This window comes from Hemiscyllium ocellatum, chromosome 31 (genome assembly GCF_020745735.1).
Source record: "Hemiscyllium ocellatum isolate sHemOce1 chromosome 31, sHemOce1.pat.X.cur, whole genome shotgun sequence".
Lineage (NCBI taxonomy): Eukaryota > Metazoa > Chordata > Chondrichthyes > Orectolobiformes > Hemiscylliidae > Hemiscyllium > Hemiscyllium ocellatum.
The window spans coordinates 34,070,251-34,090,087 of NC_083431.1; the positions used below are offsets into that span (position 1 = coordinate 34,070,251).

Below are 19,837 nucleotides of genomic sequence, written 5' to 3' on the forward strand. Positions count from 1 at the left end.
AGGTCACTAGACTAGTAATCCAGAGGTTCTGACTAATATGCTGTGCTAGGGACAGGGGTTCAACTGTCACAATGGTAGCAATGACACTTAAAGCCAATTAATAAATTTGGAATTTAAAGCTAGTCTTAATAATGGTGATCTCGAGGATTATCATTAAAAATCCATCTTGTAAACGGAAATCCTTACCCATGTGACTGCGGAAATCACATGGGTAACTGAAGTCCTTTCCCAGCCTACATGTAAATCCAGATCCACAAAATTGTGATTGACTCTTAACTGCTCTTTGCAAATGGCCTAACAAACCGCTCAGTTCAAAGGCTATTAGGAATGAGCAACAAATGCTGATCTTGCCAGAAACAAAAAGGAAAAACATCTGTACAGACTATTTGGACAATCCTAAAAACCAAGATTTCTCATCAATGAACTCTGAAATTTCAATTTCACAGCATACAAGGACACCAACCAGCTCATCATAAGTCCCAGTCACAAAATACGAAAAACATTTGTCAAATCTCAGCTCAGCTTTCCATAAAAATTCCACATTCCCTCTTACGCAATTTCTAGCTGTTCCTCAAATGATTCCAAGACTGAAGGAGGATATTCCTGGGAATACATCTAAGGAAGTTACTTGGGTGGAACTGAGGAATAGGAAAGAGATGTTCACTTTAATGGGATTGTATTATCAACCCCCTAATAGTCAGAGGGAGATTGAGAAACAAATTTGTAAGGAGATCTCAGTTAACTGCAAAAATAATACGGTTATTATGGTAGGGGATTTAAAGTTTTCCAAACATAGACTGGGCCTGTCATAATATTAAATGCTTAGATAGAGAGGAATTTGTCAAGTGTGTACAAGAAGATTTTCTGATTCAGCACGTGGATGTACCTACTAGAGAAGGTGCAAAACTTGACCTACTCTTGGGAAATAAGGCAAGGCAGGTGACTGAGGTGTCAGTGGGGGAGCACTTTGAGGCCAACGACCATAATTCTATTTACTTTAAAATAGTGATGGAAATGGATAGACCGGATCTAAAAGTTGAAATTGCAAATTGGAGAAGGCCAATTTTGACAGTATTAGGCAAGAACTTTTAAAAGCTGATCGAGGGTGGATGTTTGCAGGTAAATGGACGGCTGGAAAATGGGAAGCCTTCAAAAATGAGGTAACAAGAATCCAGAGACAATATGTTCCTGTTAGGGTGAAGGGCAAGGCTGGTAGGTGTAGGGAATGCTGGATGACTAGAGAAACTGAGGTTTCGGCTAAGAAAAAGAAGGAAGCATATGTTAGGTACAGACAGCAGAGATCAAGTGAATCCTTTGAAAAGTATACACGCAGTAGGATTATGCCTAAGAGGGAAATCAAGAGGGCAAAAAGGGGACATGAGAGAGCTTTGGCATATAGGGTTAAAGAGGAATCCAAAGGGTTTTTAAAAATACATTAAAGACAAAGGGTAACTAGGGAGAGAGTAGGGCCTCTCAAAGATCAGCAAGGCAGCCTATGTGTTGAACTGCAGGAGATGGGGGAAGATACTAAATAATATTTTGCATCAGTGTTTACTGTGGTGGAGGACAAGGAAGATATAGAATGTGGGGAAATTTATGGTGTCATCTTGAAAAATGTCCATGTTACAGAGAAAGTGCTGGATGACTTAAAAGGTATAAAAGTGGGCATATCTCCAGGACCTTCGGACTCTGTGGGAAGCTGGAGAAGAGTTGCTGGGCCCCTTGCTGAGATATCTGTATCATCAATAGTCACAGCTGAGGTGCTGGAAGACTGGAGGTTAGCTAACGTGGTGCTACTATTTAAAAAACATGGTAAGGAAAAGTCAGGGAACTATACACTGCTGAGCCTGACCTCAGTGGTGAGCAAGTTGTTGGAGGGAATTCTGAGGGACAGGATTTACATGTATTTGGAAAGGCAAGGATTGATTAGGGATAGTCAACATGGCTTTGCGCATGGGAAATCAGGTCTCACGAACTTGAGATTTTTGAAGAAGTCATAAAGAGGATGGATGAGGGCAGAGCGGTGGATGTGATCAATATGGATTTCAGTAAGGCGTTTATATTAGATTCCTTACAGTGTGGAAACAGGCCCTTCGGCCCAAACGGTTCACACTGACCCTCCGAAGAGTAACCCACCCAGAACCATTTCCCTCAGACTAATACACCTTAACACCAGGGGCAATTTAACATGGCCAATTCATCTAACCTGCACATCTTTGGAGCATGGGAGGAACCGGAGCACCTGGAGGAAACCCATGCAGACACGGGGAGAATGTGCAAACTCCACAGAGTCAGTCACCTAGGCTGGAACCGAACCTGGGACCCTTGTGCTGTCAGGCAGCAGTGCTAACCGCTGAGTCACCACGCCACCCACATTTGACAAGGTTCCTCATAGTAGACTGGTAAACAAGGTTAAATCTCAGAATACAGGGAAAATTGGCCATTTGGACACAGAACTGGCTCAAAAGTAGAAGAGAGGGTGGAGGTGGAGAGTTGCTTTTCAGACTGGAGGCCTGTGACCAGTAGTGTACCAGAGTCAAAAAGTGTGGTGCTGGAAAAGCACAGCCTGTCAGGCAGCATCCGAGAAGCAGGAGAATAGTTGTTTTGAGCGTAAGCTCTTCATCAGGAATGTGCCACACATGTGGTGGAGGGTTGTTTTTCAGACTGGAGGCCTGTGACCAGTGATGTGCCATGAGGATCAGTGCTGAGTCCACTGCTTTTTGTCATTTTGGTGCTGCATTTTGGAAAAACAAATCACGGCTGGACTTACATACTTGATGCTAAGGTCCTGGGGAGTGTTGCTGACCAAGGAGACCTTGGAGTGCATTCCTTGAAAGAGGAGTCACAGAGATAGGATAGTGAAGGTGGTGTTTGGTACGATTTCCTTTATTGGACTGAGCACTGAGTACAGCAGTTGGGAGGTTATGTTGCGACTGTACAGAACATCGGTTAAGCCACTTTTGGAATACTGCATTCAGTTCTGGTCTCCCTGCAATAGGAAAGATGTTGTGAAACTTGAAAAGGTTCAGAAAAGATTTAAGGGTTGGAGGATTTGAGCTACAGGACAGGCTGAGAGGTGACTTTATGGAGGTTTATAACATCATGAGAGGCACGGATAGGGTAAATAGACATGGCCTTTTCCCTGGGGTGGGGAAGTCCAGAACTGGAGGGCACAGGTTTAGGGCGAGGGGGGGGAAGATTTAAAAAAGGACTTAAGGGGCAACTTTTTCATGTAGAGGGTGGTGCTTGTATGAAATGAGCCATCAGAGTAAGTGGTTGAAGCTGGTACAATTACAACATTTAAAAGGCATCTAGATGAGGTATATGAATAGGAAGGGTTGAGAGAGATATAGGCTAAGTGCTGGCAAATGGGACCAGGTTAATTTAGGATATCTGGTTGGCTGAATGAGTTGGACCGAAGGGTCTGTTTCCATGCAGTACATCTAAATGACTATTTGCCTTTTAACTAGTGCACAAATATCTTCAAATCACAAGTGGGTATTATTCTTGCATCTCTAACATATGGCAATTATATAGCAGGACAATTAGAAAGTATGGCAGGTCAGGCAGTATCCAAGGAACAGGAAATTCGATGTTTCGGGCATAAGCCCTTCATCAGGAATGAGGAAAGTGTGATTCCTGATGAAGGGCTTATGCCCGAAACGTCGAATTTCCTGTTCCTTGGATGCTGCCTGACCTGCTGCGCTTTTCCAGCAACACATTTTCAGCTCTGATCTCCAGCATCTGCAGTCCTCACTTTCTCCCCAATTAAAAAGTATGGTCTCAGTTAAAATTGAGATTGGATTTCTAATAAAGTTTTTTTTTAAGAAAGGTTTGTGATTAAGTCAAGTATTAATTCTCAGAGTAATCAATCATAGAATCCTTCCAGTGTGGAAACAGGCCATTTGGCTCAACAAGTCTACACCAACTCTCCGAAGAGTATCCCACCCTGACCCACTTCCTCTACCCTACTACTCTACATTTCCTTGACTAATGCATCTAACCGACACAACCCTGATGGCTATGGTCAATTGACAATATTCAATTCACAAACCTGCACATGTAAGAGGTTGTGGGGGAAAACCGGAGCACCGGGAGGAAAGCCACACAAACACTGGGAGAACGTGCAAACTCCACACAGACAGTTGTCTGAGGCTGGAATCAAACCCAGGTGCCTGGTGCTGTGAGGTAGCAATGCTAACCACTGAGTCACCGTCCCACCCTGATAAAACTCAGAAAGAAATGGCATCTTCAAATCATGACTACTATCGACACCACTAACCGCTGGCTTCAAGTGGAGAGGATCTCCAAGAAGATCGCACATATCGACACAGACATCAAGTTTCTCCATCCACAATCACCTGATGAAGGAGCATCGCTCCGAAAGCTAGTGTGCTTCCAATTAAACCTGTTGGACTATAACCTGGTGTTGTGTGATTTTTAACTGTGTACACCACAGTCCAACAACGGCATCTCCAAATCAGAAAAAAAATGAAACTCTATAGCTGCATCTCCAAGTTAAAATTTAATATGAATTATACTTTGAAATGGTTAATTTCATACATTGGTATGTTAAATAATTTTATGTTGTTAATTTAAACTCTAAATGAAATGTTATGCAAAGCACATACGTTGACCACCCCCATCTAGTGACAGAAATCAGTCAGTGCAGCTGGATGCCCAGGACTACCTGCAGTGATTGACCTTTGCCACTAGGTGGAATTCAGGATCCAAGATCAAATTTAAGGAGGATGAAAGCAACCAGAAATGAAGCCAGAAGTGAAGGGAAGACCAACCTAGAGTCTAAAAGATAAGAATTATTGGGATTGGGTAGAATTAGGCTGTAGAGAGACGAGGCCCATGATAAATGAGGCAAGGATGGAGCAAGCTGGCCGATAGACTGGGGAGCAGATAAAGTTAGAAAGCAAAGCAAAGGACAGAGCCAAGCAATTCGCTGAGAGACGAAGTCAGAAAGCAAGGCAAATACGGAAATAAAATTCTTGCCTGTAAGTCAAAAGAGTGAAAGTGTCTGGTAGGCATACAATACAGTACTGGATTCTGATTTTGAGTAGAAGGCATCCACAACACTCAAATCGCTAACAAAAGGGTGACGCAAAACCAAAGAGCTCCTAAGAATAAATTACATAAAAACAAAATAAGCTGAAGTGGGGCAATGTTGCAAAGTGAAATGAGGACTACTTGGACTTTTAAATGTAACATGATAAGATTGGATCAGATCAGATTGGAGTGACCAATACCATTATTCTCAAGTGAATAGTTTATGCAATACTCAAAATGTGTAATAGCATGCATTCAGTGCATTTCTGAAAGCTGTATTCAGTAGTATAAGACCATAAGACATAGGAGCGGAAGTAAGGCCATTCGGCCCATCGAGTCCACTCCGCCATTCAATCATGGCTGATGGGCATTTCAACTCCACTTACCCACATTCTCCCCGTAGCCCTTAATTCCTCGAGACATCAATCTTTACCTTGAAGACATTTAGCGCCCCGGCCTCCACTGCACTCTGCAGCAATGAATTCCACAGGCCCACCACTCTCTGGCTGAAGAAATGTCTCCGCATTTCTGTTCTGAATTGACCCCCTCTAATTTTAAGGCCGTGTTCACGGGTCCTAGTCTCCTCGCCTAACGGAAAAAATTTCCTAGCGTCCACCCTTTCCAAGCCATATCAATGTTTTTACATCGGGGTAGAGCATTCAACAATCCTATATTTACAGAAGTGAAATCCTTTTTCCAATTTTTTCCCAAGCAATTCCAATAGGGATTTACTTGGCGTCAACCTGAATCACAATTAGCATGAACCCAATATTGCAATGTAAATTAACTCAAAATGCTGAAAATTTAATCCTACATCTTTTCTTCACATATTAGAAAATGAGTAGTGCTGGTTGAGCAGCATTAATTACTCATCCCAATTTGCCCTTAAAAGTGGTGGAGAGTTGCACTCAAACCACAGCAGTCCATGGTGTGCAGATACATTACAATGCTGTTAGGGAGGGAGTTTCAGGAATCGAACCTGCCGATAATGAACAAACAACAATATATATCCAAATCAGTATAGTGTATAGTTTAGAAGGGAATAGGCAGGTGGTGGTGTCACTGTGTATCTGGTGCCATTGTCCTTCTAGATGTTAAAGGTCCCGGGTTGGAAGGTAGTATCAAAGGAGCCTGGATGAGTTACTGCAGTACATCCTGCAGAAAGTTCACACTGCTGCCAAGTGTATAGAGTGCTACTTTATCCTGGATGGTGTAGGTAATCTTGAGGTGTTCTTGGAGCTGCACACATCAAGCTAAGTGGAGAGTATTCCTCAACTAATAAGCCTTGTGCTTTGTGGATGACGAATTCTCTGAAAACTGACATGTGTGCATCTGGGGACCTCAGGAAGAGGAAAACAGGGATCATCCATTCAGCATTTATGGCTAAGGATGGATGCAAATGCTTCAATCTTATTATCTCTGTCCCGATGTGCTGGACTTGCCCGATCATGGAGGATAAAAGATTTGTGGAGCCTCCTCTTCCAGTGAGCTGTTTAATTGTCCATCACCATTTACAACTGAATGTGGCAGGACTGCAAAGCTTACATCGGGTCTGTTGACTATGGGATCACTTAACCCCGTCTACCACATGCTGCTTACATTTTTGGAATGCAAGCAATCCTATTTTATAGTTTCACCAGGCTGGTACCCCATTTTTAGGTATGCCTGGTGCTGCTCGTGGCATACCCTCCTAAACTTTTAACTGAGCTAGTGTTGGTCTCCCAGCTTGATGCTTATGGTACAGTGGGAGATATATTGGGCCAGGAGGTTAGAATTTGAAATCTAAGGCAATTCTGCAACTATTGATGGCCCACACTGCCAAATGGTGCCCAGTTGGGTGTTACTGGAGCTGCTTGAAATCTCTCCTATTTAGCACCATGCTAACATCACACAAGGAGGATATCTTCAATATAAAGGAGGAGAAAGTGAGGTCTGCAGATGCTGGAGATCAGAGCTGAAAATGTGTTGCTGGAAAAGCGCAGCAGGTCAGGCAGCATCCAAGGAACAGGAGATTCAACGTTTCGGGCATAATATAAATACCAGGCTTGGTCCCTAAGGACTGTGCAGTGGTCACTCCAACTAATATTGTGTACAAATGCATCTGCAACGGGTGGATTGGTGGAAATGAGGTAAAGTAGGACTTTCCTTCTTGTTTCTCTCATCATTTACAACAGATCCAATCTAGTATCTATATCCTTTAGGACCCAGCCAGCACAATCAGTAGACCTGCTGCTGAGCCACTCTTGCTAATGAACCCTGAAGTTGACACCCAGAATACATCCTGGACCCATGCTGCCCTCAGCATTTCTTCTGAATGTTGTTTGACATGGAGAAGTCAATTCATCAACTGAGTAAAGTCTGAGCAATATGGAATAATCAAAAGGTTTCCTCACCCACAATTCACCTGATGCCATGAGATTGCCTCATGTCGAGAATCAATTTTGAAGACTCCCAGGGTTAGTCCCTCCTGGCTGTATATCACTGTTTTGCCACCTCTGGTGATACTGCCCTTTCAGCAGTATTCAGATGTTCATGGTGGAGTCTGAGAAATGGGCTGTAAAGTATGAGTTGGTAAGTGGGATATGTCAACCTGTTGCTTGACCAATCTGGAGGGAAGGCCTTGCAGTATATGCACAGCACAGAAATATTAGTACAGAGGATGCTGAAGGGTCAATCATTTGTCATTGTTGTTTCAGTGCCAATGCTGCTGATAGTTAGTTGGTCCAGTTTCATTCCTATTCTTAGACTTCATGAAGGTTTGATTGGTTCTCTATATCATTTCATGGGGCATTTAAGAATTACATCTATGAGCCTAGAAACACACATGGACTAAGGATGACAGATTTTTCACCCGAAAGAACGTTAGTTAACTTTTTGGGTTTTTATGACAATCAACAGTGGTTTCACTGCTGCCATTAGACCAGCTTTTTTTTTTAAACAAACCTAAATTTATTTACTGAATTAAATTTCACAATCTGCCGTGGTGGGATTCAAATCCCTATCTCCAGAGCATTAGCTGGGACTCTGGAATACTACTTCAGTGACATTATCACTGCTCCACTGGTACCCTGGTGGCCAATGTATTTTATTACATTATATCTAGTCTCAAATTTACAATCATTTAGGTTGAATGTTTCAACAGATACTCTTCAAGCCACACTCACCCATCAGTTTAGTTCTGAATTCTCACAAAATAATCAATTTATTTCTGAAGCTTAAAGGATAATCATTTTTACTTGGCTCATCAATTGCATCTAATTACAAAGTAATCAACTGCTGAAATACATTTTCGTTTAAATAATGTTGAAAATGTATTCCTCTCCCATCTTCAGCTGAATGATGGCATTCCTAATTACCTAACCAATAACTTCACAGCGTTTTGGATTGCACCCACTTATTTTGTAGATTAATATGGCAACCAACTTTGTGTATTGTTTGAACCAAATAATTGATGAGGAGCCATGTAACATAACCAATTGCCTTCTGAATGGAGACTTTGACGACTTTGTCTTGACTTCGCAGATGTTCATTAATGAAGCATATTCAGCCTTTCAGAGTGTTAAGCTCTGGATTCTCTATTTATAACATTTCTTTTTCCTTGTTCTGAGATTTAATACTGACATTATGTAAAAATGCACAAAAGGTCAACTTTACATTCGATTAGCATAACTTAACTTAAGCAGTGCCCTTTTTATTAATATTAAATCTCTTTCAAAATAACCTTCACCAATGTATTCTTCAGCTTTGTGACAAAATTCTTTTAGTACTTCCGAGCTTCCTAAAAGAGCGATTTCACAAACTACGGATAAGCAAGTTTGTGCTTGTATGGCACTTCCATTCAGACAACAGATAATCAGGAGAAGGGAATGAGCACCAAGCCAATGGAGCAACTTTAAGTTGAAAGTATGCACCCTCATGTGTTAGGAGGCATGGGAGAAATGCAGATCCATAAGGACAGTATATATACTGTCCTGTTGCACAGGCCACGGTGGCACAGTGGTTAGCACTGCTGCCTCACAGCGCCAGGGACCTGGGTTCGATTCCCGCCTCAGGCGACTGACTGTGTGGAGTTTGCACGTTCTCCCCGTGTCTGCGTGGGTTTCCTCCGGGTGCTCCGGTTTCCTCCCACGGTCCAAAGATGTGCGGGTCAGGTGAATTGGCCATGCTAAATTGCCCGTAGTGTTAGGTAAGGGGTATATGTAGGGGTATAGGTGGGTTGCGCTTCGGCGGGTCGGTGTGGACTTGTTGGGCCGAAGGGCCTGTTTCCACACTGTAAGTAATCTAGTAATCTAATATAATATAATACTGTTTTTCTGGGGGAACTTAAATTAGATTAGATTACTTACAGTGTGGAAACAGGCCCTTCAGTCCAACAAGTCCACACCGCCTCCGAAGAGCAACCCACTCAGACCCATTCATGTACACTTACCCCTTCACCTAACACTACGGGCAATTCAGCACGACCAATTCACCTAACCTGCACATCTTTGAGCTGTGGGAGGAAACTGGAGCACCCAGAGGAAACCCATGCAGACACGGGAGAATATACAATCTCCACAGACAGGTGTTCGATGTAGGAATTGAACCTGGGTCTCTGGCACTGTGAGGCAGAGGCTAACCACTGTGCCACCGTGCCACCCTTACTTTATGTAGGATAGACAAAGCAGCGGTATTTTATACATCTTGGAATATAGTGATGGATTTTTATTGACAAGAACTTTGGCATATTTTAGCATGGAGAAAGTGAGAACTGCAGATACTGGAGATCAAAGTTGAGAGTGTAATTCTGGTTCCTGATGAAGGCCTTATGCCCAAAACGTTGATTTTCCTTCTCCTCTGATTCTGCCTGACCTGCTGTGTTTTTCCAGCACCACCCTCTCGATATTTGAGTATGGCTAACAGTCTCAGTAATGGAGGAGTTAAGGTAGAAACAGAGATGAAAATCAGTAAAACAAAGTCAAGCAGTGCCTTATTAATGCAGAGAAACTAACTGGATTTTGAATAACTTCTCAGGTTTGAACATTTCAAAATCATCCACAATCTCTTTTGAAAGTGACTATATCCAAAGAGAGTTGAGAGTTTTTAAACGCCAGAGTTAGTGATAACCAACAAAAGTTCATAGCTTTTTGGATTTCACCTACTTATTTTGTAGACTAATATGGCAACTAACTTTGTGCTTCAAATTTCTCATCTTAACTTAAAAGGAGGATGTGATGCACTAAAATGGCTGTGCTAAGTACCAGAGTGGTTATCCACATTCACCTAAGATCCCATCTGCAGATAGGTGGGTGGAATATAAATAGGAGTGAAGAAGTAGTCACATGTATGAAATACTCAGCAGATCAAGCAGCACCTATAGAGAGAAACACAGTTAATGGTGCAGATGCATGATCTTTCGTCAGAATGCTGGAGCTCAAGTGTGGAACAAACAGCAAGGATCTTGAGAAAAGAGGAGACCCAGAGAACAGGATGAGGTGCACAGAGGACCAGGAGATGTTGCCAAAGTGTGATCTGAACAATTGACCATACTCCAGCCACTGAAATATAGACAGTGCTAATAATGGAAAATAATATCAGATGGGAAAGCTTCCACAGGGAGAAAAAGATCGACATTGTCAGTCATTAGTTAGTGCTCAGCTGCTGATCTAAACAGTTAGCAAAAATTCTAAGAGAGCACTGAAGTATAATTGTGAAATTAAGTACGTACAATGGTAAGATTATAAGATCTATCATTAAGAATTGAGCATGGATGTCAGAGTGAGGCAGTGGGGTATGTAAAGTATGCAATAGATGGCATCACAGAAAGATCCAAGATCAATAATGACCTTGCTCATGAGAAATTCAAACCTAGAAATCAGGGAAGAGACATTTGTCACCATTCCTCAGTCAAACAAGACAGTACATCAAAGGCTAGGTTAGAGTGGTGCTGGAAAAGCACAGCAGGTCAGGCAGCATCCGAGGAGCAGGAAAACCAACGTTTCAGGCAAAAGCCCTTCATCATGCCTAACCTGCTGTGCTTTTCCAGCACCACACTAATCTAGACTCTGGTTTCCAGCATCTGCAGTCCTTGTTTTTACCTAGTAAATCAAACGCGGCATGATAATGTACCAATGGAGAAGAACATGGCTAGAAGTGGAAAACTAAGGGCCAGATAAATTTGAAAAATAAAAAAAAGAGAGATAAGGACTCTGATCCAAACAACAGTCACAGTATGAAATTGAGATAACATGACAAAAACTAAGCGATTATATCCTTTCAGTTGTATCTCGACTCAGTTTTAGACTTCAAATGTGTTTTACTAGGTGCTTCCTGCCAGCTTAATAGCTGCCCATTTTATTCTTCCGCAACATACAGGGCAACCTCAATTATCCGAACAACGGGCGGGGATAATTGAACGTTTCAGACAAATCGAACGTTTCAGATAACAGTTTACCCAAGTATTGGGACCTTGAGATCTTGTTCAAATAGTCCAAAATTCAGATAATTTATGTTTGGATAACTGAGATTGTTCTGTATATAGTACAGTAAGTTGCCCACTAGGCGCTCTCTTTGATCAGTGGAAGCCAATACGGACAGTTAAAACAGTTCAAGCTACAAGTACATATTCACACATGGATTAAGCAACATTATACAATAGAGCATTCTTGGGTATTAGGACATTGGAGATAGCATTTTTGCTTTATATTAAACTGGTACCCTGTATGCAAATTTAGGACAAAATTATCGAAGAATTCTGTATTATTTGATTTTATAGCTGTATCTAAAAGATGATTTTACTACTGCTACAGAAGGGAAGTTATGTAAATAATTACTGGAGCTCTAAATATTTGAAGAGCTTAAGTGTGCAGTTTTCATATTACAAAGTTTTTTCAAAACTTTTATGTAATACAAAAAAATGGAAGGTAGAGGTAATGATTCAATCATAGTATTTAATTTCTGAATTGGCAGATTAAAACTATTCCTTTCGGGATACTTGAAAGAAAATTAATAAAAGCCATGGAACAAAATGAATGCAAGTTATAATATAAAACTATTTAAATTTCAGCACCACTTTCATTCGAACTGTCATCAGAACTCAAATTATTTAGATCAAAGTACTCATGAAGTAAGATGAAAACATAAACATGGGAGAATAAATAGAATTATTCGAAGAAATAATAACATTGTTTCAAATATCTATGCCCTAGACATTTTTTCATTATTTTACACTGGATTTATGGAAACATTAAACAACTTCCGCACACTGCTTTTTAATTATTTGACTAAAGATCAATTTTGCAGGAGTACTTGAAGTCAATAAAATCCAAACTCATTTATAAATCATTCACTATGAATTTGCAAAACTGCCATCTTCTGTTTTCCCTTAAGCATTGTAATCATACTGAGAAGAAACCACCATGAAGAGTTCAGATCACATATATAAATATTACTATTTACTCTGATTAATTATTTTATAGTTCTCCCTTAAAGATGACAGAACAATGAAGCTAGGTAATCGCTTCAGTGCACAACTACCAGAAGCCCCTCCAAAGACGTGTCAACTGATGAGGGGAGACCTTGCAGTCAGGAAAGGAATTCAATCTCACCAACAAACTGTCTAAACAGCATTCTTCAAATAATCCAGTCAGTAATGTTCTTACTGCCATATACGTAATGTGACAATGATCTCATAACGTAATCAGATTACTTTTAAAGGTTCACATTAGCCTGATGTCAAACAACTGCAGTGTCACCTGCCCTTAGAGTTGGAACCTCACTCATTCTTACAGTCAAAACCAAACACGTTAGAAGTACATTTACCCCCAATTGTGGTGGCAGAAGTTGTTAGAGCTGTTTGCACCCAAGAATGAAAGATTAGCTGGGAAAAATTTCATGTCAATTGCATTCCCAAAGGAATTACACACCGTTTTCGCCAGATTTCAGATAAGTAACAGGGAAGTTACCACGGTTAATAAAGGGCTAGACTTTATACATGTTGGTGGATGGTGTTGGAGGAGGGTCTTGCAAAATACCATGGGCACAATGTCTACGTTGAAAATGTGTTGCTGGTTAAAGCACAGCAGGTTAGGCAGCATCCAAGGAATAGGAAATTCGACGTTTCGGGCATAAGCCCTTCATCAGGAACGAGGAGAGTGTGCCAAGCAGGCTAAGATAAAAGGTAGGGAGGAGGGACTTGGGGGAGGGGCGATGGAGATGTGATAGGTGGAAGGAGGTCAAGGTGAGGGTGATAGGCCGGAGTGGGGTGGGGGCGGAGAGGTCAGGAAGAAGATTGCAGGTTAGGAGGGCGGTGCTGAGTTGAGGGAACCGACTGAGACAAGGTGGGGGGAGGGGAAATGAGGAAACTGGAGAAATCTGAGTTCATTCCTTGTGGTTGGAGGGTTCCCAGGCGGAAGATGAGGCACTCCTCCTCCAGCCATTGTGTTGTTATGTTCTGCCGGTGGAGGAGTCCAAGGACCTGCATGTCCTCGGTGGAGTGGGAGGGAGAGTTAAAGTGTTGAGCCACAGGGTGGTTCGGTTGGTTGGTCCGGGCGTCCCTGAGGTGTTCTCTGAAGCGTTCCGCAAGTAAGCAGCCCGTCTCCCCAATATAGAGGAGGCCACATCGGGTGCAGCGGATGCAATAGATGATGTGTGTGGAGGTACAGGTGAACTTGTGGCAGATATGGAAGGATCCCTTGGGGCCTTGGAGGGAAGTAAGGGAGGTGGTGTGGGCGCAAGTTTTACATTTCCTGCGGTTGCAGAGGAAGGTGCCGGGAGTGGATGTTGGGTTGGTGGGGGGTGTGGACGTGACGAGGGAGTCACAAAGGGAGTGGTCTTTGAGGAACGCTGATAGGGGAGGGAAGGGAAATATATCCCTGGTGGTGGGGTCCTTTTGGAGGTGGCGGAAATGACGGCGGATGATACGTTGTATACGGAGGTTGGTGGGGTGGTAGGTGAGAACCAGTGGGGTTCTGTCTTGGTGGCGGTTGGAGGAGCGGGTCCTACCCAGTCCCACCATAATTTTCCCAGAAGTAGGGGAGGTTTTGAGTTGTCCAACTAGCCCTGGGCCAACTGAAGTTTTTAAGTGGCTATTAATGACCACCTAGGGACCTCTCCCCAACACCATTGGGATTTAACCAGTAACAGGAAAAGCCAATCCTGACAATTTTCACTCTGTGGGCCAGTGGCAGATTTGGCATAGGGAAGATGCCACTTAGTGGATCCTCCTCCATATGTCATTCACTTTCTAACAGCTCCTCTCCTCCCTAAATTCTCCATCTTTGCAAAATTCAAGGTAAGTTCTCCCTCGTCAGGACTCTCTAGTCTTGCCCCAGCAATACTCAATCAGATCATCAAATACTGGACACCTTCCGTCTTTTCCAATGGGCTTACATCAACTGATTTGGAGCTGTGTATAATTAAAGTTTGCAGGTGGTCAGGGGTGGGCATTGGTAGTCTTTTGGAAAATGTAGTGGTTTGGATATTGGACACAATACACAGCAAACTACCAATAAAAAGCTAATACATCAAACTACGAAAACTGCAATTTAGCTCTAGGTAAGTCAGTTATGATCTTTATGAATATCTAAGTCAGAAATATTTTCTGAATTCTGCATTATTTATCAACATGGCACATTGAAGTAGCCATGAGTTGCAGTATGCAGGAAACAGGGTTATCTGGCACTGCATCATTAACAGCGTTCTAATAATCAGGATTTCTGATGTACAGCATGGAAGTAGACCCTTCAGTCCAACTAAACTGGTCCAATTTGCCTGCATATGGCCCAAATCCCTCTAGATATTTCCTACTCATGCACCTATCCAAATGTATTTTAAAATGTTTTAATTGTACCTGCATCTACCATTTCCTCAGGCAGTTCATTCTACACATGAATCAATTTGTCTTCTTATTTGTTGGCACTACCATCATGTTAACTTTCCGATATTTGTGTATAAGATCACTCTAACCCTGTGAACAAAAATATTCAAAAGTCTCTCACCATTTTTAAAACCAAACATTCTGTTCTTTGCTCTCTTTGACCTAAAAATGTGAATCACATTTCACATTATATTCCATTTGCCACTGTTTTAAATATAATTCACACAATACAGACAGCAAAGTAAATGATGTGATAGGATATAGCAAACTCTGTTACACTCAGTACCTTAATATTGCAATGTTATAAAATCCAGTCAGAAAACACCCTTCCTCAGGGACAAAACCTCACTGGATCTGCAAGAGCAGACTGGGCAGGCAAAGGGAATTTTAATGTCACTAAGTCAGTCTCTAAATCTCTGCCACAAATAGATATTTCTCCACATTATATTCCATCCGCCACTCGCTTTGCTCACTCAAGTGATGCTGTCCATATCAGTTTATAGCCTCTTTCATCACCCCCCACAGCCTTCTCTCCCACTCAACATGGTTTTGTTAGTGAATGTGGAGATATTACATAGAAACATAGTGGATAGGACCATGGCTGATCATCGTGCATCATTTCCTAGTCCCAGCCTCCTAAATATCCCTCCTTTATCTACAAGAGCAAAATCTAAATCATGCATGAGAAAGAGACAGGGTGAGACTGCACATGATGGGATGGCCACAGATTGCGCACGGGAGGTTGAGACTGCGCATGGGTGGGGGGAATAAGACTGTGCACAAGGGGGACTCCTCTCACTCTGACACGGAGAGGCTGGTGTATCACACACCATATTGAAACCAGATGCTATGTTTGGGAGCAGGACATGGCATATGGAATTAGGACGTTTGTTCACGTGGATGTTAAGAACCTGACCCTCAATTCACTCAATTCATTTTATTTTTAAAAAACACCAGCTGGAAACCAAGGATATCTAAAAGCAAGAAGCTGATTTTTTCATGCAAACCAACTGTCAGCTCACTTTATTAAACAGAAAAGCTGGTCTGTGTTTGGAAACAAACTGTTAAATGGCAGATTTCCGAACCTCAAAATGTCACTCAAAATGAAACTCAATGTCAGAAATCCACCCTTTGAAGGAAATTTCCCATCAGTGGGCACATGGCCATCAGAATGGATTTGTTCACAATGCTCTGAAATGTCAATTCATTGGGAAGGAGGATGAACACATTACACTCAGAGCTGTTTATCTAAACCAGTGAGTCTCTGTTCAGCTTGGTCTTCAGTTGTGATTATCTGCTGGGTTCTGGTTTTACTGTGATGCCATGCTGTACTGAGGCCTTTAACTGACCAGCTACTTCTCCTTAAAGACAGAGCAGCACCTTGTGCTAGGAGTAACACAACTCCTTGTTAAACAGCACCATCCATTCCCAGAACATGTAGTGCAACAAAAGCCTTACTGTACCTTCGTCAAGTTACATAAATAATCTCATTACCTTGTCTGCCAAGGCCTTCAGGGATTCAAGAAACCGTGGCCAAAAGTCCTTAAAAAGAGGGCGATCAATTTTCTTCAGACTATCCTTAGTACTTGCATCCACGCTGACATAAAGCTGAGTAACTGGTTCAAGTTTTCTGAAGGAAAGAATACAATTTTTGAGGAAATGTTTTAATTTATAACTTTCATTTATTCTGAACGAGAATTTTTCCACCTTAACTAAATTCCTAAAATCAATTACATAATTATCTTCCCTTTCTATACTTCCATTCTTACCAATAAAAAGTTGGTCATGATGACTAGACTTCAAGTCTATCAATAAACCAAAGTGAAATAGCTGGCAGCACTTGTTAAATACCACCATTCAATGTGATCATGGCCCAACCTCTAACTCATTTACCATTTTCTGGATTCCTCTCTTTACTCTTTAATATCTTTAATATGAAAACATGTATCAACTTCTTTCTTGACTATACTCAGTGACCTGGCCTCCACATGCTTCCATGGCAGTGAGTTCCACAGGTGAGTGAAGTAGTGTATCCCCATTTCAATTCCAAATGGCCTATTCCTTATCCTGGCACCGTGACCCCTGGTTCTAGATTCCCCACTGGTGGGGCATCTTCCCTGCAACTAGCCTGTCTAAGCCTGTTAGGATTTGATACATTTCAATCCTATTTCATCTCATTCTTCTAAGCACTCTTAAATAGAGACCCAGTCAAACCAATCACACCTCATACAACAGTGATGCCATCCCTGGTATCCATCTGAAAGATCACTTTAAGTCTCTAAGTCAAGGTCAATCCCTCCAACGACTGGAGACTCGTCGGCTATGTAGTTGGGTTTGCTGGGTGGATGCTAATCACCGCGATCTCGGGACCTTATTAGAAAGTTTGTCAAGGAAAACGCTCAAGGTAACCATTATTAATTATTTTTATTTAATGATTATCTGTCAAGAAATCTGGAGTGTGAATGTTGCCTGAAAATTGCAGTATTCAGCCACACTCTCAACCTGCAGGTGCTGGACAGTGCCTAGGTGTGGGCCAACAAGCATCAAGTAACATTCATCCCGTGCAAAGTCCCAAACAATGAGCATTTTGAACCGGATCAACTATACAACTTTAATGGTTACAAAAACGATTCCTGTTCCTCATCTCTCAGGAGCACTGGCTCATGCTTCACATTCCATTAGAATAGGAAAATAATCAGAAAGGTGCACGTCTGTCTGTCACTTAACCACAGCCTTTACCATTAACTTTATAACTGTCTCCAAAGCTGGTTACTAGCCATGATTATTTCACATTCACTCCTCTCAGAAAGTAGTCAGCTATTCTGAACTGATTTGAAAGTTAGTCCTCGGACACCAAATGGCTGGATTCTATTTCAGTATTCACTCTGCGACATGTTAATGACCCCCCAAAAAATTTTATTCTATTTTAACCTTGAAAAAAAGTGAAGAACAGTATGGTATTTGAACAGTTTTGAGTGAATGTTTATAATAAAAATTAAACAGCTCCCTTTGATGAAAATGTATTTCTTTTCCAGAATGCTGTTCTAAGTTGCATAAAATGCTAATCTGACATGAAAATCAATCTGCATGACTATCCTGCATACAGTAGAAAATTTACCTTTCACTTCCTGTATTTATATCAATGACCTTCCAGCCACTATTCAAAATATAAAACTTGGAGATCAATTTAACAACCTTTCGAGAGATCCAAGATGGCGGCGACTCAGCAAGTCTGAGTCTACAGAGCCCTTCCCAAAACCTGGGTAAAGTGGGTTTCCTGTCCCCACCACACTTGCCAAACCACCCAAAAAATTTCTTTAATCTTAATTAGCTGCTGAATATTATATTTAAATAGTCTAATACTGAGTGGATAATGAGTAAATCAAAGGGACCCCGCAGCTCTCAGAAAACAAAGACCCCTCCCCCACCCTCCTCTCCTCTGGCTGCAGCTGATGTAAAAACAGGCCTTATAGAGATGATTGCTAGACTGGAATCGACACTCGTCAATTTCATCGCAGAATCCAGACAGCGATGGAATGCATTCGAAGAAAAGCTGCAGAAACAGAATCAAACCATGGAAGAGCTGCAGGGCCGAGTGGAGGGGGTGGAACTAAAGGCCACGACCTCCGAGGCTGCAGCTCAAACAGCTGCAGAACAGGTGAGAGCTCTGGAGCAGAGAGTCAGGGCCTTTGAAATTTACATCGATGATATTGACAACAGAAATCGGAGAAAGAATATTCGGCTGCTGGGCCTTCAAGAGCAAGAAGGGAAAGAACAGTTAGTAGCATTTCTGGAGCGATGGCTGCCGCAGATTTTAAACCTGGGGGCTGAAACTGACCGGGTAAGGGTGGAGTGGGCCTACCGGGTCGCAGTACGCGGATCTGGCCCAAACCAGCGCCCACGCCCGGTCCTGTTCCGGCTGCAGAGTTATAGGGAGAGGCAGATACTCCTGGATGCCTCCAGAAAGCTTGGAAAGGATCCTAAAGCTATGATTCATGAAGGATCCAAGATTATGTTATTTCAGGACTTCTCCCCGGCTTTGGCACGAAGAAGGAAGGCGTTTGATGAGGTGAAGAAATGTTTAAGGGACTTAGATATTCAATACACCTTACGCTACCCAGCGACGTTATGCTTTACCCACGAAGGATCCGAGTATAATTTTAGATCATCGGAAGAGGCCAAGAAACTTTTAGACTCGGTTAAATAAATCGTAAGAGACAATTTATGTTGGCTTGCCTCTCCCACACTCCGTGGGGAGAAATGGTTACTTTATTCTACTTTACTTTTGCCTCTGGGAGCGGGGTTGTCTTCCTTGCTATGTTATTATACTTAACTGTAATCTGTTGGAGTTGTAATTTTATAGTTATGTGTGTTTGTACGTGGTATTGATGCTATTAGATATACTCAGGTATGGGTGGGGTGGGGTGGGGGTGCGGCGCTCACTGTTAACTCTAGCTCGGTATTATATCTAAATCCTATTAAGGAGCGCCCGGGTCGAGGGTGGGACACTGTTTGGGAGAGGATATGGTGGAACGTTGGAAAGGTAGTAAGGCCCCCTGAGAACAAGGGGGAAGATCTCCATTCAAACATGTTTAATTTTTTTTTGTTTGTTCTTATTGTTTGGAAATAGCTTCCTTTTAATCATACTGTTATGAGTGTATTAGAGAACATTTTCTCTTATTTGAAGGATGTAAGCGACTCAACTATACACTCTGGATGATTGTGGATTAGTTGAATTTTGATGATTATATATTTAAGATCTATTTTTATATTAATGTTTGTGCTTGAAAATTCTGCTTATTTTTGTAAATTTGTCAAAATGTTAAATTCCCAATAAAAATATCTATAATAACAACCTTTCATGTTTCTGATATATTGTTAGATTCTGCAAGTTCATAATTCTGCATCAGTTTAATTAACAGT

At 41.8% G+C, this 19,837-nt stretch overlaps 1 protein-coding gene across 2 annotated transcripts in view; it reads right to left on the reverse strand.

Moving 5' to 3' along the window:
* Positions 1-19,837, reverse strand: part of tyw1 (tRNA-yW synthesizing protein 1 homolog (S. cerevisiae)) — a 127,759-nt gene that overhangs the window by 64,705 nt on the left and 43,217 nt on the right. For both annotated transcript variants that reach the window (XM_060848241.1, XM_060848240.1), the window contains exon 13: positions 16,409-16,544. In XM_060848241.1, coding sequence (XP_060704224.1) covers positions 16,409-16,544 — 136 coding nt within the window. The remainder of the gene's footprint in view (positions 1-16,408; positions 16,545-19,837) is intronic.